Genomic DNA, 27,551 nt, shown 5'->3' on the forward strand with positions numbered 1-27,551 from the left:
GAGCAAAAAATATTTCAATCTGATTTAAATTTGACTAAAATAAAACAAATTTTATCTGATGATGTAATTTTTTTAATGGAAATTGGCCAAATATTGTATATCACGGGATTACAGTTATTATTGAACTCTTGAACTTATCAATTTTATTCTTATTCATCCCTTCGGAAGGCTAAAACAATAACAAGAACGATTTTATTAGTGCTACTGTTTTGATATGACGAAATCAGCTAATGCGCGGTATCAACGGCCGCGCGGACACCGGGTACTCCACTGTACTTCAAATTATGACAGACAAACTTGAATAAATTGTATATTGATGATTTACTTTTAGTTTTGACTGAAAGTATTTAGAGAACCATTTTTTTTTTTATCTTTGAGGTCTCCATATGCATGTAGCCAAGGATTTGTTTACTCAATCAAGGATTTATATATACGTCCCTGACTCAATGTACCATTCATGAAAAACTGTACCTGTATCATCAAATGGTAATATTTATGTTTGATCTCCTCGAAATGATTTGGTTTTGCTCTAAAGTTTTTTATAAACAAAGTCTCAACATTTCCTGATCGTCGTACGAAAGTAACAAACTGTACAAGGAAAAAATGTTGTTTCTTCAAACGCTCTGCCGAGAGCGAATTTTGTTCTGGTTCCTAGCTGTCAATGAGTAAAGGACGTCAGCATGTAGTGAAATGTAAACATAATAAACCAGTAAGTCAAAATTTGGAAAATGTGAATGATGAAGGAAAATGTGAAATGAATAGTTGATCTTAAATCCGAAAACACGTTAGTCCATTTCTTTTATCTCGGGTCTTGGTAACCTAACTCTTACATGGAGTTTGTTTTCTTTTTATTTGAAGAAAAGGATATGTCACTAATTTTTATGAAGCAGCAAACAATAACAAAAATATTAACTATATAACCAATTATACACCTTATCGCTACTTGTCCTTCATTACTGTATATCACAAAAAGTTCAAGCAGCCAGGTCAGCCAGGATTAGCCATAAGGTGTATAGTTCAAGCGGGACAGATTTTTGGGTCAGACTGGAATAGCGCAAATACATCTTATCGCTATTTGAAAATCTTTCGTGATTGACCTGGGAATCTGCCTTCCTTGAACTATTGAGGTCATACAAGAATCACTTCTCCATTGTGGCGTCAATATATTTTATTATGATGTTGAAATTTTAGGGGAACCTTTGTGATGTCCAGTAATGGCAGACAAATAACGTTAAGGTGTTTACATTTTTGTAAATCATTTCAAATGGGATACATATACAATGTACAACACCCAGATTGAGAACTAGAAAGCTAACCAAATTTTTTGCTTCCACCTCGCCCTACAGGGATCTCTGTAAAAATCAATAATGGGTCGATGAATGGGAAGCAAGTTAACTTGTACCAACGAAAACTCGTACCATGTTAACTCGTACCAAAAAAGTTAACTCGTACCACTGGGAAGTCGTACCACTGCAAACTTGTACCATCAAAAATATATACCCCCATTCAGAAGGGTTGTAATGAGGGTACTGCCATTATGAATATATTGGTAAAATATTTTGCCAAATATCATTTTAATACCGTAATTTTTAATGCATGAAGAATAAGAAGTTGACTGATTTTGACGAATCATGTTAATTCTCTTTAAAAAAATAATGGTTACTAATTATTAAAAAAGAAGATGTGGTATGATTGGCAATGAGATAACTATCAACAAGAGATCAAAATGACACAGACACTAATAACTAAAGGTCACCATACGGCCTTCAACAATGAGCAAAGCCCATACCACAAAGTCTGCTATAAAATAATTATTTGAGACATTCTAAAATGACAGTTTGACATCTGACGCTAAAGAGCATACATCTGTAACTTCCTTCATAGATTGTTAAGAAACTTGGACAAACTTATCTTCCACGGCAAGAAATATCATCTGATGAAAAAAGTTTATAAAAAAAAATTCTTTAATTTACTTATAAATGGACTTGCATGTTATTTGAACAAACTGATATGTTGCTATGTTAAACCTCTTGCTGCCAGAGGGACACATATGTCCAAACCAGCAGTGTTGGAGGGACACATATGTCCATGGCTAAATTTAAATGCTAGCTACTCATCAATGCTGTATCTCTTTCAATTAAAAGCCTGATGATTAAACAGTGTTACATGTATGTTTTTCTTCCATAGGTCCCAAATGTAACGGTCATTATGTCGTGACGCCATATATCGATTGAGGTCATTGTTTGGCATGTTACGTCACAGACGTTGAGCTGTCGTATTTTCTGGCATCCTTGAAAAAAGGTCGGCAGCAAGAGGGTTGATTAAAATTTTTATGATTGTACATGTACTACAATAAAAAACAAAAGAAGGATTAGGTAGTGATTATTATGACTCTATTCTTTTCTTTTTTTTTTCAGTAAAAAGAAATGGAGATTGACAGAAAATTATTGATTTTGTATGGAAGTCAAACAGGAACAGCTCAAGATGTTGCTGATAAAGTTTACAGAGAGGCTAAAAGAAGACATTTTTCAGCAAGAGTTACTGCCCTTGACAGTTATGATATTGTACGAGACAGTTTTTAGGATAAACTATCTTGTATTTATATAATAATTTAAATGATAAAAAAATGAAAAAAATTGAAAAGCATGAAATTACTATCTTTTTCATGTTTATGTTGAGATGCACTGCTGTTTATACACTCATTGATGGGACGTATTATGGTATACTGTTTGTCTGTCTGTCCGTCTATCTATCCATCTGTCTGTCCATCGTCAACATGTTGGACATTAACTCAAAAAGCTTTGATAAATTTGCATAAACCTCGGGTGAACTGTTTATATCTATTGACATGAGCTCCCTTTCGTTTTTTATGAATTTTTAGATGGTACATTTCCTAGATATGGGGTTTTATTCATTAAAAAAAATCCAGTTTTCTGGTAATAACTAGAGAATGCTTTCACCAACTTGCAAGACATTTTGGTGAGTTGTTTATATCCAATAACATGAGCTCCCTTTTTATTTTTTTTTAATTTAGATTTTATGTTTCCAAGTAACAAAGTTTTATTATTAAAAGGGTCTGACTGGTATTGCCAGTTTTCCTGTCCAATTTCAGTGGTTCTGTTTTGATAATTTCTGCTTTCTCTGCCAATAGAAATCAGCAGGCATTTTATAGCAAAGATTGCTGAACGTGACCTCAGACACCATCAATCAATCAAGCAATTTAGAATTACATTTGGTGTGTATTCCACTGCGGTACAGTTTTTCATGTAACTCGGGATCATTAAGGGTAAATTTTGTACATGCGGCCCTAAAGTGGAGCTATCCTTATAGATCTGACTGTACCGAAAACTAATTTCACAAAAGAAATTCAACTAAGATTTACGTAAGTATGCTGAATTGTTCATTGTTCCTCAATCTTAATCGTAAGTTTTATTGTGAAACCCACTCCAGGTGCTTAGCTTGTACTTTATTTGAGAATTTAAAAAAGTTAGGATCAAATGTTGAAATTCTATAATTAGATATTTCTTGTAATCTATATATTCTTTTTTTTTTTTTAACTTTTGATTTTTTTATTTCCAACAATTACAACATATACATGATATACATACAATATAATACATATAAGATAAATACAATATCATTTTTATAAATAAATCTTAATTGGAAATATTTTACATTTTCTATTGAAAAGATAAAGAAATAAAAAAGAATAAAAAAAAGTAAAATAAAATAGAAAAAAAATAAATAAATAAAGAAGGAAAACAAAAAAACTAAAAATAAAAACAAAACTCAAATGGATTATCCAGTTACATCCCTATCTTTATTTTTAATATCACATAATTATGATCAAGTACATAACATGGCAATAATATTTTCTTTAAAAAAGATTATAATTAAGTTGTCATAAGTAATTGTAACAACAACAAAAAAGACATTAGCCGGTATACAATAATAGTTTTTCAAAAACATTCCATACATTGTCAAATTCAGTTATCTTTTTATTTTTTACAGCTATCATACTCTCTAATTTATACATGTCTTTCAGTTTCATTATAATTGCTTGCAATGAGAGATTCTTTTTAAAGCATCTAGAATTATACATATATTGTTTAATATAAAGAAAAGTCATGTTATATGGGTTGTTGGGAAATATCTTGGATAAGTCTCCAAAAAGAAAGTTTAATTTATTCATTGGGAGACTTATTCCACCAGAAAGGAACCAGTTATCAACATCCTGTAGAAAATCTTGTACAGTATTGCAATTCCAAAATAGGTGTTCTATAGACTCATTATCTGATTTACAAAATGTACACAAAGGATCATCAGTCAATTTTATTTTAACTAAATATTGATTTGTGGCAATAATGCAATGGTTAATCCTATATTGCAGCCACTGTAATTTACTATTTTTAGTAACAGCAAAAGGCAGTCTGAAAATCTTTTTCCAGTTCAAGTTCTGTTCACCTAAAATTTTAACCCACTTAAGCTGTCCAGTAGGAATAACATTATTTCTTGTCAGTACAGAATACATATCTTTTGATCCTTTACAATGTTTTAAAAATATTTGTAGACCTGATGGTATAAAAGGACACGCTAATTTGTAAGATCCTTTAGGGAAAGATTTGGATGCCTCTTTCACTGCCGAAATAATACTGCTAAATTTAAGAAAATCTGTGTTAATGTTACATATTTGCTTAAATTGATCAAATGAAATATACAATCCATTTTGGTCAACTATATCATTTACAAATCTAATACCACTTTTGAACCAATCTTGATAAAATACTGATTTATGACCAATCTTAATATTATTATTTAGCCATAGTGGATTTGATAAAAATTAATCATAAGTAAAATTTCTTTCTTTTTGAATAATCATTTCCCAGGATCTTAGTACATCTTTCCAAAAATGGTTGTTAACTGCCATATACAGTTGTCTAATATAATCAACACCACAACACCACAACTTTCTTTTATCTATATTTGACATGAAAATATTTTGCCATTTACTTTCTCTCTGCAAAATCCTCCTAATCCATGTTGATTTAAGTGCTGTAATGAACATATTCAAATCAAGCATTTTCAAACCACCCTCCAAATAGTCTTTGATTAGAATATCCTTCTTAACTCTATGTATAGGTGAAAAAAAATTTATAGAACTCTGCTGAAAAACCATCCGTTCCAGGGGTTTTGTTGTTTTTCATTTTTTTCAATGCTTCTCCAGCTTCTTTAACAGTAATTGTACCTTCCAAGCTTTCTCTTTCCTGAGATGAAAGTATAGGAACATTTAAATTTTTCAAGTCTTTTTTAAGATCATTTAAAGTACTTTTAGTATCCCTTTTTTTATAAAGATTGTCATAAAAATATTTAACTTCATTCAAAATATCTTTTTGTTTTGTTATAATTTCCCCATTTTCTTTCTCTACTTTGGGAATAATTTTGCTCATAAAATTGCGTGATTCTAAGCCACAGAAATAATTAGTAGGTTTTTCCCCTTCCTGTATCCATTGGACACGGGATCTTACTAATTTCCCTTTTAATTTTTGTGTTCGTAAACTTTCAAGCTCATGTTTTTTTGCTTCTAATGCGTTAATGGAATGTTCATCAACTCTTTCCTCTAATTGAGTTATTTCATTTCGAAGATTTTGTTCCCTTTTTTCGTCTTGCTTTTTTTTATAGCTTGAGTATGAAATTGTCTTCCCCCTAATTTCCATAAGAAGAGTCTCAAGCAAAAGCTGACAATTAATTCTAAAATGAATGTCTGTATTATCTATTTTGTCAATATTTTCCATATTATAAACTAAAGCACAATATTGTGTTTTCACTTCCTGAATTTTTTGCTTAATAGTATTTATATAGTCTATATCATATAATAAAGAGTTGTTAAACTTCCACAAACCTTTTCCCCTAATGAAAGGGTTAAATTCTAAATCTAGCAAAATCATAGAGTGATCTGACCGATAGCTTGGAAGTATATTACAATTTTTTAGACTGTTTAAAAAATTTTCAGTAAGAAGAAAAAAGTCTAATCTAGCCTGTTTAAAAGGATTTCTCTTCCTCCAGGTGTATCGCTGTACATCTGGAAAAAGTTCTCTATACGGGTCTATCAAATTTCTTTCTTCAATAAATTCCAATACTTTTTCCCTAGCTTTCGAATTGTTAATATTCACATAGTTGCAATAATCTATACATGGGTTTTGGACAAGATTGAAATCACCACAAATAACAAAGTATTCATTTTCAAAATCATCAATAACAGACATAATATTAGAAAAAAAATCAGGATTGTCTGTATTTGGTCCATATAGACATACAAGAGTAATCTTTCTATTTTCTACAAGAATATCTAAAATTAAATAGTTTCCATTTATATCTTTTTTTTCTTTCAATACTTTGCATTCAAAATTATTATTGAACAAAATAGCTACACCTCTAGAGTTTGAGCTAACAGATGAAAAATAACACTCATAACCCCACATAGATCTCACTATGTTTTCTATATCATTTGTAAAATGAGTATCCTGAATACAATATATATTACAGTTCTTTGACTTCAGCATTTCAAATACGTCTCTTCTTTTTAATGTGTTACGAAGGCCTTGACAATTAACAGACAAAATCTTTAATGAACTCATTGATAGTAAAATGATTGCATCCAAATTACATCAAGTAGTTGAATGAAAGAAATAAAAATTATTTTCCAATAATGATGTAAACACAAAAAAGTAATAAGAATGGGGATGTCAAACAGGATAATTTTCACAGGAGTGTTTAAAAATAAATGAAAAAAAATAGAAAAATAAATGAGAAAAAGTTTAAAAAAATATTCAATGGATTGAATATGACAATTGTGATAAAGCATTTTCATAATTATGAACAATGTTTCACAATTTTTTAGTTTTTACAGAATAATATCTTTACATTAACATTTGCCATAGGTGTCACTTATAATTGTAATTGTGAGAAGTAAATATTTACATTTTCAATTATAAGAATAATAGAAATAAGTGACTCAAGGGAGATAACAAAAAATACAAGTTAGGTCACCTTAAACATTATAAATGTCATGATTGTATATATATGCCTAGGTTTTAAGTATACTAATTTTACCATAAAGTTTCTATATAATATAAATTATCATCAATATTTCTTATTATTATAAAATAGTTATTGTATAAACATAATCTACAGCAGAAATACTTGTGACATATTGATTCAAGGGAGATAATACAAAATTAAAACAAAAACAAACAAGAAAACATTGAGTCAGCAGATTTCAATATAAGTAGTTAAATTATTTCTTATTTCTAGATATAAATGTGTATAATTTTACAGTTACTAGTTAAGGTGTCAATATTAGTACTTGTAAAAACATTTTCTATTAATTTCAGTTAAAACCAAGAATTTCAATACATTTTGTCTATTTTCTGTTTTGTAACCTTGTCCTTATATTATCAAATAAGTTAAACTTCAGTTGTTAACCATCTTCCATTCTACCATATACTCCAGAGTTGTAAAACCATACAGATTCAAAACAGTTCATGTCTCTCAGTTTACTAATAAGCTGCACGTTTCTCCAGGTAACATCGTCACTAATGCGTACTTTGTTATTCAGGTTTTTTCTCTCTACCATCACTTTTCTTTTAACATCACTATTGAAAAGTCTAACTATCATTGGTTTTGGTCCAGGTTTGTCTGATGGTAAGCGGTGGATTGCAACAACATCCCGCGAGTTTCAAAAGGTTGTTAAAGAAGAATCTCAATTTGTGTAGTAAAAAAATATATTCACAAGGACATGGTTATGAGAAAAAGATTCATACTAGATTACGCTTAGGGCTAAGTGCTCTTAATGACCACTTGTATAAATATAATCTAACATTAAATAGGTTTTGCGATTTCTGCCCAGGTAACTGCATTGAAAACACTGAGCACTATTTAATTCATTGCGCCCGTTACACGAACTATCGGATTACTCTTCTACTTGGAATTAAGAATCTGCTTTGTCCAGATATAAATATAGCAATGTTGCGGGATCTATGTCCCAACTATCTGAGCAAAATATTAATAGAAGGTAGTGATGATTTGTCTGATGATACTAATTTAGAGTTGTTTGAGTGTGTGTTTCGATTTATTAAATCTTCGAACAGATTTTCTCGATAGCTTAAAAACTTTTTTGACCTGATTGTGCTCAAAATTGTCTTTCCATAATCACTATTTTATATTACTGAATCATACATGTTTGTTAATTCGTGTGCATGTGAGTAAGAATGAGCGAGTGATTGGATGGGTGTGTAGTATTTGTATGTCTTGTCCTGTACATATTGTCTTGTCTTGTGTTTAACATGTTTGTATTCAAAACTTTGATAATTGTGAATCTGTATATATCTATGTTGAGGAGATCCACGCGTAGCCTCTGGCTGTTGGCAATCCTCTTTAAATAAATAAAGAATTAAATTAACATCCCGCTCTTCAAGGTGAACATTAAGATCCCTTCTCACAGTTTCTATAAAGTCTGATCGCAAATTCTGATCATCACGTCTGGGAAAGTTCATGACTTTGATGTTGTTTTTCCTAGAGTATTGCTCATTATAGTTTGCACTAGTTAATGCCTCTTGGTTCATTCTGGTTGAATCCTCTAAGCCTTTTTTGTTTTTAATAACTACATCTCTGGTTTGGTCAATTTGTTTTTTAAGTTCTTCATTTTCTATTGATAAGGCTTCAAACTTGTTTTGCATCTCTTGCATTTCTTTCTGTACTGTTACTAATTTAGTGTTTAGCTTCTTATCCATTGTTGATTCAAATCTTTGAAATAGTTTGGTCACAATAGAGGTAACAATTATTTCTAAATCATGGGTTCTTACAAGATCTTTTGTAAGTATGTCAAGATCATCTTTTTTTAATCTATATATTCTTTATTAATTTGAAATATTTGCTGTTCTTGTATGATTTAGCCATTTAAATAATTCTGTGTTTCAGTCTAATTTGATCCAGGAGAAGTTAGTAATATTTGTATGTTCTACAAGTGGTCAAGGTGACCCACCAGATAATATGAAGGTATTTACAATATGTTAAGTTACTAAGTTAGTAATATTTGTTTGTTCTACAAGTGGTCAAGGTGACTAACCAGAATTTAGACAAGTACAGTGTAACATGTGTCATTTGATAACATAGCTATAGACAAGTGTCCTTTCTCTATGTAAAAGATATAACTTTGTTTTTCTATAAATTTTAACCAACTGCCTAATTTACCAAAAAATTGGACAAATAAGGAAAAATCAATTTAGTATAAAGCTTTATTGTCAGTGGGGACATAATTGACACATCTATCAATGTTTTTACAGGTGTTAATTACTACTTTCATTTTTTTTAACAAACAATAGGTTAGCTTGGGTATTAAAATTTTATTGTTATAATTGCAATATCAATAAAGTTATAAGTGGTTAATTGTAACAATTTGTTTGAAAATATTGAATACATATATATTATAATATTTATGGATAACAAAATTTATTAAAATTGTCAAAAAGGAAATATGATTTTAAAATCCATTTTGAATTAAAAGGGCTCATGCAGTTATGTATGTCGACCCTCAAAGTCAAATTGGAACTAAATGTTTTCTGCTTTTGAATTTTATTGTAATTTTATAAAAATATTGGGCATACTTATATGAAATTGGAGTTAATATCAGACGTGTTCAATCAATGAACAAAAATGCTTTCAAGACACTCTTATATCATAAGAGGTCAATCTAACAAACACTGGTTATACAAAACTTGTTATATAGATGATACTATTTATCACATTAAACAAAGTGCCATCATAGTGAATACTAGTTTCATGATTTTTTTTATTCATGCTCTATCTAAATTTTCATATTGTCTATCAAAAACTATTTTCCTATATACCAGTATACAAGATTTGTAATCAGCAAGTAATCATATGAATGTAATCTTAAAGTAATCTAAATGTAATCTTAAAGTAATCTAAATGTAATCTTAAAATAATCTAAATGTAATCTTAAAGTAATCTAAATGTAATCATGATAACACCTGTTTTTGGCAATGTAATCAATTACATTATGTTTACTTGTAATCAGAAATGGCATTACTGATTACATAAGATTACACTACAAAATGAAATCGATTACAGCTGATTACGATTACTGATTACGATTACCCCATGCCTGTAAGTTAGTAATATTTGTTAGTTCTACAAGTGGTCAAGGTGAACCACCTGACAATATGACAGGTATTTACAATATGTTAAGTTAGTAATATTTGTATGTTCTACAAGTGGTCAAGTTGACCCACCAGACAATATGAAGGTATTTACAATATATAAAGTTAGTAATATTTGTTTGTTCTACAAGTGGTCAAGGTGACCCACCAGACAATATGACAGGTATTTACAATATGTTAAGTTAGTATATTTGTATGTTCCACAAGTCGTCAAGGTGACCAACCAGACAATCTGAAGGTATAAATGAGCGTATTGCATTTCCACTAATTTTTCATATTCCCAATACTACGTTTCCGCCATATGTATTTATTACTTTTCCAGAAATTTACCTGGTAAATTATAATATTTGAAAATATACTTAAGAAAGCGTATTAACGCCACACATATTTATTTTTTCCTATCTTTGCGTTGTAACGCAAACTTTTGGGATAATTTTTGCGTTATATCGCAAATGTTTACGTTATAAAGCAAACATATGAAGAAAAAAAATATGTGGTGCTAATATGCTTCTGTATATAGTAGATAAATTATCTATTTTATTTTTTTAATAAAGAAAATTTTCTGATCTTATATCTACAATATACTAGATATAACAAGTTGACTCTTGTAAGGATTTGTTAAACAATATTTGCTTACTTGCCAACTGACATGATTGAAGAATGCTTTGTTGAATTAATAGGCCATGCTCCATCTGATGATAAATGCATGAAGTTTGCAGATTATATGTTGGAATTTTATATAGATGGCCATTGCAATTTGGAAACCATCAATCATTAGGGCATCACTTCCTGACACTGAAGAAAAGAGAACAAATGGTGCCGAGTCTTTTCATGTCCACCTGAATGTGCAGTTTTACGCTAGCCATCCTAACATATTTGTCTTTGTCATTGTGTTATTGAAACTGCAAACAACATCTTACCGTGAGAGTATTACTGCAACAGTAGCATATGTGTTTTGAAATGAAAATAGACATTAATTGGTAACTAGTTAAAGTTATTAGCATATTAAATATACTTGATCTGTTATTTTCTCTGTAGATGTTTTGGAGGTTCATACTAAGGAAGAATTTACCAGTCAACTCACTGAGTCAGATGTCATATGCTATGTTAGGACTTGGTGATTCTGCTTACCAAAAGTAAGTATACATGTACCAATTAAATATCTGGTACTTTCAAAAGAAGTGTTCTGGATTTTTTTTTTTCAAAGGAAAATTCCTGTACTCTCTTTTCATGCCAACTGTGACTGTTTGTTTATTTCTCTTTACAAATTAAATGTAAAACTATAGTGCTTGGTAAAATAAATAAAGATTCTTCTTAATTCTATGATGAATGCAAATGAATATTTACCTCTGCCATCCTTTTCCATGTGATTAAGCAACAGTTGAACCACAATAATCTAAAATTTATGATCAAAATATTTAGATCAAGAACGTGTCCATAGTACACAGATGTCTCACTCGCACTATCATTTTTTATGTTCAGTGGACCATGAAATTGGGGTGAAAAATCTATTGTGACATTGAAATAAGAAAGATCATATCACCATGATGATAGGGAACATGTGTACTAAGTTTAAAGTTGATTGGACTTCAATTATATTATTCAAACTACCTTGACCAAAAACTGTTACCTTAAGTGGGACTGACTGATTGACAAACGAAAGGACAGTCAAACTAACAGATGCACAAACCATTAAACAGAATGCCTAAAAATTGGAATTCAAAATATTAGGGATAAGATAACATCAAAGAGAATAAAACAATAAAGCAGTTATACCTAGCCTACATATTGTTACCTTTAAAATTTACATGAGTGTTTGTATCTCATCTCATAATTCTTTTGTCTTGCAGACGAGCACTTCAGTAGAAATAGATAAATTTATTTTTCATAATCAAAGAGATTGCAAAGGTGCAGGTTCCTTGTTTTCTATTAAGAATAAAAATTTATATAACTAAAAAAATTGAAGTCTAGTAAAAACCCAATTTTTATTTGATCCAATAGTCTATTTACTGTTTTTTACACTTTCTCAATTTCTGCTTATTTAAACCTAAGAAATATCATTAACCACTTCATATAGTTATTCTGCAGTTTTTATTGTTAGCTTTATATTTCAGATTTAACTTTGTAGCTAAGAAGTTATATAAAAGATTACAACAGTTAGGGGCTGACAGTTTGGTACCTGTGGCTTTAGCAGATGATCAACATGATTTAGGGTATGTTCAACGTACTATGTTGTTAGCTCACCTGGGCCAAAGGGCCAAGTGAGCTAATGCCATCACTTGACGTCCGTCGTCGTCTGTCGTCTTAAACTATTTCAAGAATCTTCTCCTCTGAAACTACTAGGCCAAATACTTCCAAACTTTAACTGAATGTTCCTTAGGGTATCTAGTTTATAAATTGTATCCGAAGTTTTGATCAACAAACATGGTGGCCATTGCTAACATAGGGGTCAAATGCAGTTTTTGGCTTATATCTCAAAAAGGAAAGCATTTAGAGCAAATCTGACATGGAGTAAAAATGTTTATTAGGTCAAGATCTATCAGCCCTGAAATTTTCAGATGAATCAAACAACCCATTGTTGGATTGCTGCCACTTAATTGGTAATTTTAAGGAAATTTTGCAGTTTTTGGTCATTATCTTGAATATTATTATAGATAAAGATAAACTGTAAACAGAAAATTGATCAGCAAAGTAAGATCTACAAATAAGTTAACATGACCAAAATTGTCAATTGACCCCTTAGGGGTTATTGCCCTTTAATGACAATTTTTCACAATTTGTTCATCATATTTGCTAACTTTAAAAAAAACTTCTCCTCTAAAACTACTCAACCAAACTTCAACTGAATGATCAGTAGGGTGTATGAAATAAAGTTTGTGTTTTATTTTCTATTTCGTCAAAAAACATGGCCGTCATGGCTAAAAATAGAACACAAGGTAAAAGGCAGTTTTTGGCTTATATTTTAAAAACTCCAGCATTTTGAGCAAATAAGACAAGAAGTTTTAAAGTATTTATTAGGTCAAGGTCTACCTGTCCTGAAATTTTCAGCCGAATTTGGTAACTGGTTTTTCAGGTATAATGCCCTTGAATTGATGATTTTTAAGAAATTTTGCAGTTTTAAGTTATTATCTTGAATATTATTATAGATACAGATAAACTGTTATTAGCAAAAATGTTAAGCAAAGTAAGATCTACAAATGAACGGGGTTGTAGGCAAGGTGATCCATTATCGCCTTATCTTTTCATTCTTTGTGCTGAAATTTTAGCGTTAAAAATAAGAGATAACAAAAATATAAATGGAATCAAAGTTCTTGATGTTGAACACAAACTCTCGCAGTTTGCTGACGATACATCACTACTTCTAGATGGTAGTGAAGAATCTTTAAATGAGGCATTATTGGAACTAGATTGGTTTGCTAAAATATCTGGTTTGAATATGAATTTTTCCAAAACTCATGTCATTTGGATTGGAAGTAAAAAGTACAGCACAGAGACACTTAGTACAAATCAAAATCTTACTTGGGGAAGCACATCCTTTAAATTATTGGGTGTTAATTTTGATGTTGATTTAGAAAAACTAGTTAAAATCAATTATGATGAAAATATTGTAAAAATAAAAAGACTAGTCAAACAATGGTCTAGACGTAACATTACTGTTATTGGTCGAACTACTGTTGTAAAGACACTTATGTTGCCAATTTTAAATCATTTAATATTGTCACTACCTAATCCAAGTGAAGATATTATTAAACAGATAAATGAACTGATGTATAAGTTTATTTGGAACTCACCAGTTCATAGAGTGAAAAAAGATGTAATACAAAAAGATTATTGTGATGGAGGCTTAAAAATGATTAATTTACATGCTTTTATAAATGCTTTGAAATGTACTTGGATTAGAAGAATTTGTAGAAATGATTGTAAATGGCGAAATATATTTTTGTCATATGTTGATAAAGATAGATTATTTAGTTGTGGTAATAGCTATGTAAAGCAACTACAGCAAAGTATTAAGAATAAATTTTGGAAAGATGTACTGGGTGCTTGGCAAATGGTAATTGAAAAAGAAATGAATTTGCACGACTGGGAATATTTTCTTTCCAGTCCAATTTGGATGAATAACCTATTCCAAATTGATAACAAACCAGTTTTTTTCAAAGACTGGCATAGTAAGGGTATTTTATATGTAAATGATATTGTGGGGGAGAATGGTACCTTTCTAAATTTTTATCAATTTCAGGAGTGTTTTCAGATGGATATAGACATCATGAAATATAATAGCATAATTTCTATGCTAACTAAGACTTCCAAAAAAATTAAAAGGGGAGATTATAAATTAGTATCTCCTTTCATACCATCAGTTATAAAGACCATTCTCAAAAGCAAAAAGGGATCTAAAGATATGTATTTGGTGCTAAACAAAAACAACACTGTTCCTACAGGAGTAAAAAGATGGGAAGCAATTTTAGGTTTAGAAAATCAAAACTGGAAAAAGATTTTTCAACTACCATTTGCTATTACAAAAAATACTAAGCTACAATGGCTTCAGTATAGAATTAATCATAAAATTCTGGCAACAAATACGTTTTTAAACAAAATTGGGATTGTGCAAATCCCTTATTGTACTTTTTGTAAGACTGAACTTGAATCAATTGAACATATACTGTGGGATTGTTATTATGTACAACAATTTATTGAGCAAACTGAAATGTGGTTTCTCCATAACGGTATTAGTATACCATTTACACAGGATATTTTTTTGTTTGGAAATTTATCACGAATGTACAAAGGTGACCCTCAAAACAATATTTTTCTCTGGATTAAACAATATATATATAATACACGATATTTTAAAGGAGAATTAAGTTTAACAGCATTGATTGAAAAAATAAAGCATCATTATATTTTGGAGAAGAAGATATCAGTTAAAAATAAATGTTTTGAAAAGTTTAATCAAGCTTGGTGCATTTACCAAGAGGCTTTACAGGATAATTTGGTGGATGAGCAACTATGAAAAAATTAGCAGACATCAAAATGATTTTTTTTTTTATTTTTTTTTTTTTTTTTTTATATTGTTTTTTTTTGTTGCTTTTGTTTTTTTTTCTTTTTCTTTAATCATCTTTTAATTCTTTTATTTATTAATTCTCTATATTTTTTTTGTATGTCCTTTTTAATAAGATACAATTATAAAATCCAAACAAAATGTTATTTTCAAGTTCTATACATTTTTTAATAGGTTGTATTATATTACATTTATATATATGAACTTATTGTTTGAAAACTGTACTGTTGTATATTATATATGTTGGATAAAAAAAATAAAAATAAAAAAAAAAAAATATTTATATTTATATAAAAAAAAAAAAAAAAAAAAAAAAGAAAAAAGATCTACAAATAAGTCAATTGACCCCTTAAGGTGGTATGGGAGTCTAAAATAAAAATGATAGAACTTGTTCATACTTTGCCAAAATGAAGTATCTATTGATATATGTCGAAATAAATAATGAAAATGATAGGTCACCGCGTATTTTTCAAGCTACAGGACGCGACAAATTGAGACATTTTGTAAGGATTATACAGGAAAAAACACCATTTTGTGGTTAGAAACTAAACAAAATGATAGAATTGTTAAATACTTAAGGAGAAGATAGCTTTCAGACAATGCTTTGAGAATTTCTAAAGAAAAGATAGGGTCACAGTGAGTTTTTTCCAGCTAAAATACAAAATAGGAAAATTCCATGTAGAATCCAACAGAAAATGCACTATTTAAGAGTTACCTCCCCTTAAAATGGCAATTTAAAAAAAATAAAAAAACAAACAAAAATTATCATCATTTGCAAAAATATTAATATTCATAAGTTATATTCTTATAAATTGGTTCTTTTAAATGAAAATTAATATTAAATATCTGCATTCTTGTATCAAATTTTGCTAACATGATAGAAAATCTGGACCTTTTGGTTCACTGTTTTTTACAATCCAAGATGGAGGAAGACACCCATACCACCTTAAGGAGTTATTGCCCTTTAAAGACTTTTTTCACAATTTGTTCATCATGTTGACTTACTTTAAAAAATCTTCTCCTTTGAAACTGCTGTATCAATTTCAGCCAAACTTAGGCTAAATGAGTTTCAGAGTATCTAGTATAAATTTTATATTTTATTTCCTTGTATGTCAAGAAAGATAGCTCCTATGGCTAAAATAGAACATGGGAGAAAATGATTTTTTTTTGCTTTGGAAGAAAATAGAAGGATTCAAAGAACATTTGAATAAATTGAAAAGCCAAAATAATCATTGATGAGAGATTTAACCAAAAAAATTAAGGTGAGCGATTCAGGCTCTTGAGAGCCTCTTGTTTATTATTACAACAGTGAAGGACTATATTATAGTTTTCTTTCAACTGTTATTTGTGACAATAAGATGTGTGTTTGTTATTATCCAAATATGTTTTGAGAGCGGTCTTTTCTGTAACGTAAGAAGTAAGGGTTCTTATGATACCCAATCGTGGTATCATTTATGTAAAAATTGTGACTGATTAACATTAGTGCTGGAAGTCATCTTACTTGGTTACCTTTTCCAAGCGCAATTGTCTATTATAATGTAATACCTGTTTATATTTTTTTGAATACTGGGTATGCATATTTTTGTACTCTAATCAAAATTCCTGCCTTTAAATTTCAGACCTGATGCAGTTATTTACCCTTGGTTAGACTCTTTGTGGAAAGAGGTTCTGAATAGTTATCCACTGCCTCCAGGAAGGGAGATAATCAGTAGTAGTATCAGGTAAGCAATAACTACTTGCATCATGTACTTCTAATGAACTTTATTCATATTAGAATTACAGGGCATATCCAGGGAGTACTCCTGTGAGGAAAATGATTTATACTCTAGTAAAATTTGGATGTATCTGTTTATTTACTTGTACGTACAGGTATTTGTATACTTTGACAAGCCTGAACTTGTGATATTAAGTGTTGGTTATGACTTTGCTGGCAAACAAGCAAGACATCGCTTATTTAATATATTTATTTGTTGAAGAAACTGTCCATCAGTAGATTTGAACTACTTTTGCCTAAATAATACTAGCAGTTTAAAATGTCTAAATAAAATATGTTGAAGTGATCTGTGGCAGTTGATAATAAACACCTCATCCACAGAAACTTCCCTTTTCCAAAATATATATTTCCTTGTAATCCATTAGAGTTGAAAAGTCACCAGTTATAAGGTAAAGGGAACATATTTTATTATATCGTGTTTATTTATTATTTTGTAGACCCCCATCAAGGTATACAGCAACTTTTCTAGATAATACAGCACCACATCCAGAATTAGATAATTACAGAATTGGTAACCACAGCAACACAGCTCCTGGCCAATCAAATCCTTTCTATGCCAAGATGACCTCAAATGAAAGGGTTACAGCACATGATCACTTTCAAGATGTTAGATTAATAAGATTTGACATCAGTAATTCAAATATAAGGTAATTTATCAACATAGTATGTGATTTGAGAGTGTAACTTTTTTTAATTTTTATTTACTTTTAAAAAGTTATTTAGTGTGAGCCTGTCAAGAAATTCATGATGAATTGTAAAAGTTAATGATTTTTGCACATTTCAAGAAATTATCTTTTTGGTTCAGAATAAACAACTCAACAAGTAGGAAAAGATATTTTTTTGATAAAACAACATTTACAATCATATTCATCAACTAAGAAATGAAAAAAAATATCCTTTTTTCAGTTATTCACCAGGAGATGTAGTTGTGATTATGCCACAGAACTCTCCAGAAACTGTTACAGAATTTATAAATCATTTGAAGTTGAAAGATGACAACTTTTTCCATATACAGCAGCAAGATCTAGGTAAACTGTAAACATTATATTATTTGATTTGAATTACACATGCTATACCTTTGATATTTGAATATTTTTACAATATACAAATCATTTTGAAAATATGTCACATGTTACTTATATCTCTAACAGTCTGTCTATTTTGAATTCTAAGTTCCAAATAATATCAAAGTGATCTGATGAGATGAAATTGATTGGATATTTCACCACAAAAATTTGTTTGTTACTTAATTGCACTCCCTAGTTTAAGAATGGAAGAAATGTCTAGAATCTATATTAATGTAGTGTGAAAATTTAAATTTATCAGGAGTTGTCTCCCATAGGCATAGGTCTTTAAATTTATTACTGTGCTTGTAGCTAATTATTCAATGGGCTAACATGGCTAAGGTTGTCACAATAGCAATGGCTTAAACCGTTTACTAAATTGCAGTTTGAATTCTTTTTCCACAGACTGATCAACTGGTAAACTATTCTAACAATTTGCTTCAATAAAAGGTTGTTAGTATGAAGTGTATTATTAAGGAGTACAACACTGTTTTTGACTATTAGACTTAAAGGTGAACCCATTTTAATTATTACTCAGGTGAATTGATTTAACTTAATTTACTCTTGTATTTAAACCAATAAAAAACAGGAAATTTAACATGAAGTGTAATAAATTCGCCATAATGGCATCACTACAAGGTCTCATATGATTACAGTAGGAATACTGGTCGACTGGATGTTTAGTGCATGAAACACCTTTCACATTTCATGCTTCACACCTATTCTGAAAGGAAGCAGAAAAAAAGGTTAAAAGGCTTGTGAAACTAAATTTTTATTAGAATGGTCTTTAAATGTTAGATATATAAGATTAATACAGACAAAACTTATTATTTTGTTATTAAATAAGCAATTTTTAAGACATGTGTAGTGCATTCTAAAGTCTTTCTCAGAACTTGTATTAAGTATATTTAATCCCTGTATAAAAACATGTGTCTGTAATTGTTGTGACACAAAACATCAGTTTAACAGATAACCAGACACATAGGAATAGCGGTCACCATGAATATTGCCGCCTCCAGTTTTCGTAATAGAAATAAGATCTCCTCTCTTTAATGATATTACAAAACTCTGAGTTTGTGAATTAGCATGTTCTGTTTTGCCAACATGTCCATTTGAGATTAAAGTGTCATTTTTCATCCATTTATAATGAACATCATTAGCTGCTTGTGCCTGTATCAAGCAGCCCATCACATAGAGCCCGTCTTTTGGTGTAGTAAACACTCCTGACAAGGGATTGTAATGGTTTCCTATGTTCGTCTCGACGTCATCAAACTTTATGATTTGTTCATTAGGAATGGATAGGTGCTGCTTTACAAATGCAAGAAAAGCTGGCTTCTCGTTGTAACCTGCAACAAAACAAAAGTCACTGTTTATTGAAATTTTATGATAATGCAGATAAAAGATTTCAGTCATGAGAATTTTTGCCCAGTCATCATGACATTAGTTTGTTCATGGGTCAGTGTTTGAAAATCAAACAAATAGCTTTTTTTATAAGACAATATCATATTTGAAAACAATCATGACTGAAAAGAAAAAAAATATGTAACATTTCAATTATAAGTTTTACATTAAGAGGGATGGAGGTCTGCTCACCAAAAAAATACTTTTTTTTAATATTCCTGAAAATTTTGAATATTGTGTTGAACAAATTTGTTTTAAAAGATTTTATTTGTAGAAAATTTACTTATATATGTTTGTTGCAAAATGGAAGTGAACAAAGGAAGTATTTCAGTTGAAAATTTAAAAAAAAGATCAAAGCATTTGTGTTGTAGAGTATAAATAATTTTAGTTATAAGGTTATAAAAATTGATAAAATATTAACTTACTGTTAGAATCACAGCCAAAGTTAAATATCTGATCTGCAATACAGAAGTTGGTCAACGTTAACAAATGAATTAACCAAAACTTCAACATTTTGATGCAAGCTATCTGTAGGCTTGTATGCTTCTTCAGATATTTCCTGATAGTTTATATGATTATTCTTAAATTGTTGTGTTAACCCCTGCCCAGTCATACTTCCTTAAAGGAAGTTGTTAATTAATGTTTGTTCTTTCCTATGTTAAGTTTGAAGTAATTTATATCACAAGTGCTCTTTTTGTTTTCATAAAATATTGAATCAACATTGTACAAGTGATTTAAATTGACAACTGGGTCATTCTTAAGTGTTTCTGTCAGTGCACTACCAGAGGCAGATTTATGGAGGGCCTAGGCCTGCCTTTTTGTGAGATTTTTTTTTTATTATTATTAAAGGAATCACTGAAACATGACTGCAGCAGACCCCCTCATAGGCAGTCAGTGGGCTCCCCCTTATGAAATTTTTGTATCCACCACTGCCTATTATAAGAGAGTAAACTGCTTTGTTGAGGCAGTTATAAAACTTGTACCAAATTTTAACGATTGTACCACACTGAAATATTATGATACAAATTTTAATATCTCATTTATACAATGGCATTGAACATTTTACTACAGCTTAGCAATCATGTTGTATCCTTAGCACATACATGTACATTACTTTTCTCATGACATTTGTTCTATTTATAGATATAGGATTACCTGACACATTACCACAGCCCTGTTCAGTACAGTATTTAGTACAACATTATTTAGACATCAACAGTGTACCCAGAAGATCCTTCTTTGAATTGTTATCTTATTTTGCTGACAATGAATTGGAAAAGGAAAAATTAGAAGAATTCTGCACAGCAGAAGGACAGGTGAAATGTATTGATATACATCCCTCATGCAAAGATCTTATTCCTTACTTGGCTTTGGGAATACTTAACGTTCTTTTTGGTTGATATGATTTTCATTTTTTTTTTTTTAAGTTTTTTATTTTCAAATATTTTGACCTCAGACATCATATAGACATTTATTTTGTCAAAATGTGCATGTGGTGCAGTAAAATTTGTACCATTGGTGTTATTGGGATAGTTGCTACAATAAAGATATATTTTTCATTTCATTCTTGCAATACCATGTAGAAATGCTAGCTGAATATTTTTGATTTTTTTAATGATGCTGTTTACAATTTAATTATTTACAATATTTCCTTTGTTGTGAGTATGAGAAAATAGCTTGAAACTTGAAATTCACTGCAATCATTGACAGGTATGAGGTATTCTTCATTTTTGGAAATTCACCATATCAAATAAGCACATTTGAATGAAGACTAACTTAATATACTATTACTTGTTTTATAGGAAGAGCTGTATACCTATTGTAACAGAGTTAGAAGATCTATTTTAGAGGTAACTTTTGAAAGTTTCTGTTTTATATAAAAATTCTGATGAAAATTCTAAATGGAAATTCCCTTTAGCAAATGGCAAAATCAGAAGCTCAAACACATCAAAGGAATTGATAACAACTATTATATTCCTGAATTGGTACAGGCATTTTCTTAAGTAGGAAATGGTGGATAAAACCTGGTTTCATAGCTAGCTTAACCTCTCACTTGTATGACAGTAAATCCTAGATGTCACTAGAGGAGTTAACATTTACCAACAATGTATGTTTTACCCAATTGTCTACATTTCACATCATTGAACTGAAATGTAAATTCCAATCAGGACTAACTACATGTGTGAAAAAGTGTTTTTATTAAAAATGTGTTGAGTTCAATAATACAAATTTGCTGTTACACATGCAACAGATTCTGTAGAAGTTTAGAGGTCCACAGAATTGTCCACATGTCATGTCAAGTTTTATCTGAAATGTAAGATATAAGAATGGACAGAGAATTTCAAGTGTTGTACGCAATTTGCAGTTAGGTCAGGGTTAAATATTTTCCTGACAACCTCTGGTTATTATAAATAGCTGTAACACTAGGAAAACTTTCAAAATCGTGAATGCATACTACACATGCTTAAAATTTAGTAACTGTAAATCCAGAAATTATTGTGAACATTTATCACCAAAATTTGAGGTTTATTATTGCGATTTTAGAAAAGTTGCATAGATTTGTATAACAGATATCAGAATGTTAGTTCAGTCATGTTATTCACATTATTAATGAAAACCTTGTAATAATTTGTTAACTTAATGTATAAACATATAAATATTTGCTTTCTAATTGACAGGTTCTACAAGATTTTCCCCACACTAGTGCCAATATTCCATTTGAGTACCTATTTGATCTAATACCTGTACTTCAACCAAGGTCTTTCTCTATAGCCTCATCACAGAAGGTAGGCCTCTTATATTTTATGCCCTCGAGTCAAAAACAGATTATGCCATTATGACTGCATAATACAAACCAAGATATCTAGCTATATAGAAGTAAACATGAAATGTTTTAATATCTTATTCAAATAGAAAATAAAGAAATAAATTTTTAAAATATATACATTATATTTTGTTCTGATTTATAATGTTCTATTTGTTTTTGTTTCACAGATGTATCCAGATGAAATTCATGTTTTAATGGCAGTTGTTACATATAAGACAAAGATGTTTAAACCTCGACTTGGAGTTTGTTCTACATGGTTAGCTGGCATGTCACCAGGAACAATCGTGCCTCTGTGGGTAAAGAAGGGGACTATAGCCTTCCCTACTGACCCAGCTTGTCCTGTTGTTATGGTGGGTCCAGGTATGTTGGTCAAGACCTTCAACCAAGAGTTGTACATTTTAATCTTACAGTGTCAAGTTGTTGAACATGATTGTAATTATTTATATGACAGTAATTGTTAACTCGATTAAATGGAGCACTCTTTTACAAATGCAAACAAGAATGTGTCCATAGTACACGGATGCCCCACTCACACTATCATTTTCTGTGTTTAGTTGACCGTAAAATTGGGGTAAAACTATAATTTGGCATTAAATTTAAAAAGATCATATCATAAGGAACATGTGTACTAAGTTTCAAGTTGATTAGACTTCAACTTCATTAAAAACTACCTCGACCAAAAACTTTAACCTGAAGCAGGACAGACAGACGAACGAACAGACAAATGCACAAACCAGAAAGCATAATGCCCCTCTACTATTGTAGGTGGGGCATAAAAACTGTTGCATGAAACTACCTATGAATACCAGAAATAGGGTATATATATATTATTTTGGACAGATACTGTTTCATGCACACAAAAAACTTGAAAAGGGACAAATAACAAAGGATTGGCCCAGTGTGTAAAAAATTTCAAATCAATAATTCCACAAAAATGAATTAATAAAAACTAACCATGATCAAACACTACATACAATGGTATACCGGTAGGCAGTTTAACCCTTTACTCTATTAGGACACCTTTTGACGCCAACCCTCTTTACTCCATAATGACGCATTTTGACGCCTGTGTAGACTGTAGTACCTCAACTGAACACTTTGACTATGAAATGTCTGCATCTGATTAAATAAAACTTGTATTCAATATGAAGAGGATATTCATAAGAATATCTGACCTAAATTTATTTGATGAAATATTTGTTTATATTCTCCACCTATGATAGTAGAGGGGCATTATGTTTTCTGGTCTGTGCGTCTGTCTGTCTATTCATTTGTTTCTTTTGTTTAATGTTCGGTTCATCTGTTCGTCCTGCTTCAGGTTAAAGTTTTAGCTCATGGTAGTTTTAGATGAAGCTGAAGTCCAATCAACTTGAAACTTAGTACACATGTTCCTGATGATATGATCTTTCTAATTTTAATGCCAAATGTTCCTTATGATCTTTCTAATATAAATTTTTACCCAATTTCACGGTCCATCAAACATAAAAAATGATGTGGGGCATTCAAGTACTTTGGACACATTCTTGTTTCCCAATGCATTAACACTTTAAAGCATATTTTCAGCATTTTATTAAAAAAATTCTATGCAAATCAAGTATACTTTGGATGCAGAAACAAAGACAATGATTACTATTGCCAGGATGACTGCTTGAGAATTTTGTTTCTATTCTTTCATTTAGGTACAGGATGTGCTCCATTCAGAAGTTTTATACAAGAAAGAACAGTTGCTGGAACAGGAGGTGAGAATACCAAGATATTTACAAAACTTGATAGTTTATATTTAACATGTGCAGTGGCACACCTTTGTTCCTCTCTGAATATATAAATATATGGAAATTCACATGCTAAATCAAAAAGTTATCCACATGTGGAGCAGGATTTGCTTACCCTTCTGGAGCACCTGAGATCACCCCTAGTTTTTGGTGGGGTTCGTGTTGTTTATTCCTTAGTTTTCTATGTTGTGTCATGTGTACTATTGTTTGTCTTTTCATTTTCAGCCATGGCGTTGTCAGTTTGTTTTAGATTTATGAGTTTGACTATCCCTTTGGTATCTTTCGTCCCTCTTTTATCTCTGCACAATGTCCTAGTTTACTCAGGAAAGGGAATAATACTGGACAACATTTCTCTTCCAATGTTTTCTTATGAATCCCTTGTTTTACTTTAATATCAAATTGTTCTATAACCTAGGTTTCGAAAGGAACACATCCAGTTATTTAATTGGTGAAGTACAGCAAGCAGGCTGGCAACATTTTCTGTGCAATAACTTGGGAACTGTTTAGAATATGAATTTCAAATTTTATTATGTTAGTACTGATGAAAAAATTGAGGTCAAGGTCATAATTAAGTTGCTGCTGTCTCAATGCCATCATTCAAGATAAAAAAAAAAAGGGAGAATAACTGATACAAGAGAAAAAGATTTGACATACATTTAAAAGGGCTCTTCACAGTTAGGTCGGCCATATTGGATTAGGGGGCAGATTTTCAGGAAAGAGGTGGAAATAGTATGAAAGTGTGGGACATCCTATGCATGTTTCTAAGCAACTGCTCTGTATAAATGATGTGTTCCCGTATTTTTCACACTATTTTACCTCCATTATGAAAATCTGCTCCTATTCAATATGGACGAACTAACCGTGGAGAGCCCTATTGTTGGATACTTCAAAAATGTAATTCTATTTTTTTTATTTCAAGGTAATACTTTATACTTTGGATGCAGAAACAAAGACAATGATTACTATTGCCAGGATGAATGGTCAGCTCTGGTCAACAAGGGATTACTTAACCTATTTACTGCCTTTTCTAGGGATCAGGTAGGTTATATATAAAACTAAGGAGATGTGGTATGATTGAAAGTGAGACTAACTACTGTGGATTCATATATTTTTGTGGGTAACAATTTTCTTGGATTTAGGAAAACTTGCATGTTCCTGGATATTTAATTTTGTGGTTTTGCAGAAGTCTGTGTAAAAGATTCATTAAAATATGTCATTCTTTGAACATAGTACATGTACTCACAAAATCAATGAAAAAATTGTATTCAACAAATAATGACAAATCCACAGTATCCACCACAGTATAAATAGATTGAATGTAGGTTTTGAAACTAGAACATGTAGAATCATGAAAATTTTACAAACCAATAAACCTTGGAATTTTTTTTCTACAAAACCATGAGATAGCACCTTGAGTCCTTGAATGATAAAAGATATCATGTTTCTTGGGTTTTTTTAGGATGACAAAATATATGTTCAACATAAAATATTGGAAAGTAAATTAATGCTGTGGAATATACTGGAAAATGGTGGCTGGTTTTATGTGGCAGGGTAAGTTATAATTCAACTTTTAGTTGCAGGGTAAGTTATAATTCAACTTTTAGTGGCAGAGTAAGTTATAATTCAACTTTTAGTGGCAGGGTAAGTTATAATTCAACTTTTAGTGGCAGGGTAAGTTATAATTCAGGGTGACTGATTATTGTGTGGCCTTATCTCTCAAAGCCATATTATGGACACAATTGGTTCAATTTGGAATAAAGAGATTTTCAAATTTCTGAGGAATATTGTAGGAAACTTGTTTTATGTTGCAAATATAAAAAAAGAAGATGTGCCAATGAGACAACTCTCCACAAGAGACCAAAAAGATACAGAAATTAACAACTATAGGTCACCGTACGGCCTTCAACAATGAGGAAAGCCCATACTGCATAGTCAGCTTTAAAAGGCCCCGAAATGACAATGTAAAACAATTCAAACGAAAAAACTGACAGCCTTATTTATGAAAAAAAATGTCTAATGGTAACACTAGTAATGTACTATATATCCGATTATAAAATATAAAACAGGAGGTATTTCTCTGAAAAAGACAAAGAAGGATTTTCTGCTTGTTAATTGATTCCAATGTGAACCAGTGTTAGCTGCTGATAATTAAGCATCCATCAGTCAATTAAATCTAGCAAATAACTTGTCAGTTTTGCATCAGCTCTTATTTTGAATGATTGAATTTAAATATTTAGATTGAGATATATTTAGATGTATTACAGAAGATGCAGATCAGGCATTGAAGTTTAGAAGAAATACAATAAACTATTAAGTTAACCATTGTATTACGTAATTGCTTTGATCCTTAACAAAATCATTGTTTTCTCTCTCTCAGGTGTTCAAAAACCATCTAGTTTTTTCACTGAGTTCTCTCAGCAATTAAATATTGAATACCCAAAATAAACTATAAACTAAACTATAAAATAAACTAAAGGTTGAGATCTCACAAACATGTTTAACCCTGCCGCATTTTCGCGCCTGTCCCAAGTCAGGAGCCTCTGGCCTTTGTTAGTCTTGTATTAATTTAATTTTAGTTTCTTGTGTACAATTTGGAAATTAGTATGGCGTTCGTTATCACTGAACTAGTATATATTTGTTTAGGGGCCAGCTGAAGGACGCCTCCGGTTGCGGGAATTTCTCACTACATTGAAGACCTGTTGGTGACCTTCTGCTGTTGTATTTTTATTTGGTCGGGTTGTTGTCTCTTTGACACATTCCCCATTTCCATTCTCAATTTTATAAATAATCAACCATTATAATCAGAAACCACTTAGCTTCTGTTTCACATCTTTATAAATCTTTCCTTTCCAGAAATGCTAAACGAATGCCAGATGATGTAAAGGATGCAGTTAAACAAGTGATAATGGATTGTGGTAGTAAAACAGAAGACAAAGCAGAACAGTATATCCATAAACTAGAACAATCTCGTAGATACCAGGCCGAAACATGGTCTTGACACAAAATATATTCTAGTAATAAATTAAAATTTATATTTTTGTTTTGACTATTGTTATCTAAATTTTGCCACTTGATAATGCCAAGTAATGAATTTTGCCACTTGATAATGCCAAGTAATGAATTTTGCCACTTGATAATGCCAAGTAATGAATTTTGCCACTTAATAATGCCAAGTAATGAATTTTGCCACTTGATAATGCCAAGTAATGAATTTTGCCACTTGATAATGCCAAGTAATGAATTTTGCCACTTGATAATGCCAAGTAATGAATTTTGCCTTTGGTTCATGTGTTGTCAGGTTAATCTTCTTTACAGAATTCATTGACAACTTGTTGAGACTTCTTAGTCCATTGATTCAGAGCTCTAACTACTATTGAAACATTAATTTTCGTGGGTCAACATTTTATGGTCTT

At 30.6% G+C, this 27,551-nt stretch overlaps 2 protein-coding genes across 4 annotated transcripts; one reads left to right on the forward strand and one right to left on the reverse strand.

Annotated features, from left to right (window-relative positions):
* Positions 1 to 584: 584 nt before the first annotated feature.
* LOC134708241 (NADPH-dependent diflavin oxidoreductase 1-like) lies at positions 585 to 27,177 on the forward strand. 3 transcript variants are annotated; one of them, XM_063568626.1, is made up of 16 exons: positions 585 to 709; positions 2,418 to 2,564; positions 8,977 to 9,054; positions 11,277 to 11,374; positions 12,353 to 12,451; positions 16,920 to 17,021; positions 17,512 to 17,721; positions 17,981 to 18,102; positions 20,683 to 20,855; positions 21,342 to 21,389; positions 22,218 to 22,325; positions 22,534 to 22,726; positions 24,046 to 24,105; positions 25,058 to 25,176; positions 25,598 to 25,689; positions 26,992 to 27,177. In XM_063568626.1, the coding sequence occupies exons 2-16, from the start codon at positions 2,427 to 2,429 to the stop codon at positions 27,134 to 27,136; spliced, it is 1,785 nt and encodes a 594-aa protein (XP_063424696.1). In that variant the 5' UTR covers positions 585 to 709; positions 2,418 to 2,426; the 3' UTR covers positions 27,137 to 27,177. The 3 variants fall into 3 exon arrangements, with proteins under 3 accessions (XP_063424696.1, XP_063424695.1, XP_063424697.1); XM_063568625.1 differs by having other exon boundaries at positions 655 to 784; XM_063568627.1 differs by lacking the exons at positions 585 to 709; positions 2,418 to 2,564; positions 8,977 to 9,054 and adding an exon at positions 10,271 to 10,324.
* LOC134708242 (complement C1q-like protein 2) lies at positions 17,896 to 20,164 on the reverse strand. Its single transcript, XM_063568628.1, has 2 exons — positions 19,965 to 20,164; positions 17,896 to 19,484 (listed from the first exon to the last, which is right to left on the reverse strand). Exons 1-2 carry the CDS (start codon positions 20,050 to 20,052, stop codon positions 19,096 to 19,098), a joined length of 477 nt encoding a protein of 158 aa, XP_063424698.1. The 5' UTR covers positions 20,053 to 20,164; the 3' UTR covers positions 17,896 to 19,095.
* Positions 27,178 to 27,551: the final 374 nt, after the last annotated feature.

The sequence above is a fragment of the Mytilus trossulus genome, chromosome 2 (genome assembly GCF_036588685.1).
Source record: "Mytilus trossulus isolate FHL-02 chromosome 2, PNRI_Mtr1.1.1.hap1, whole genome shotgun sequence".
NCBI lineage: Eukaryota > Metazoa > Mollusca > Bivalvia > Mytilida > Mytilidae > Mytilus > Mytilus trossulus.

What these genes read in the sequence shown, in the direction of transcription:
- LOC134708241 (XM_063568626.1), top strand. Translation starts at nt 2,427, where the DNA reads ATGGAGATTGACAGAAAATTATTGATTTTGTATGGAAGTCAAACAGGA. An exon ending in ATCAGTAATTCAAATATAAG is followed by an intron (nt 17,722 to 17,980) that starts GTAATTTATCAA and finishes TCCTTTTTTCAG; the next exon opens with TTATTCACCAGGAGATGTAG. An exon ending in TTAGAAGATCTATTTTAGAG is followed by an intron (nt 21,390 to 22,217) that starts GTAACTTTTGAA and finishes TCTAATTGACAG; the next exon opens with GTTCTACAAGATTTTCCCCA.
- LOC134708242 (XM_063568628.1), bottom strand. Translation starts at nt 20,052, where the DNA reads ATGTTGAAGTTTTGGTTAATTCATTTGTTAACGTTGACCAACTTCTGT. An exon ending in CTTTGGCTGTGATTCTAACA is followed by an intron (nt 19,485 to 19,964) that starts GTAAGTTAATAT and finishes GTTTTGTTGCAG; the next exon opens with GTTACAACGAGAAGCCAGCT.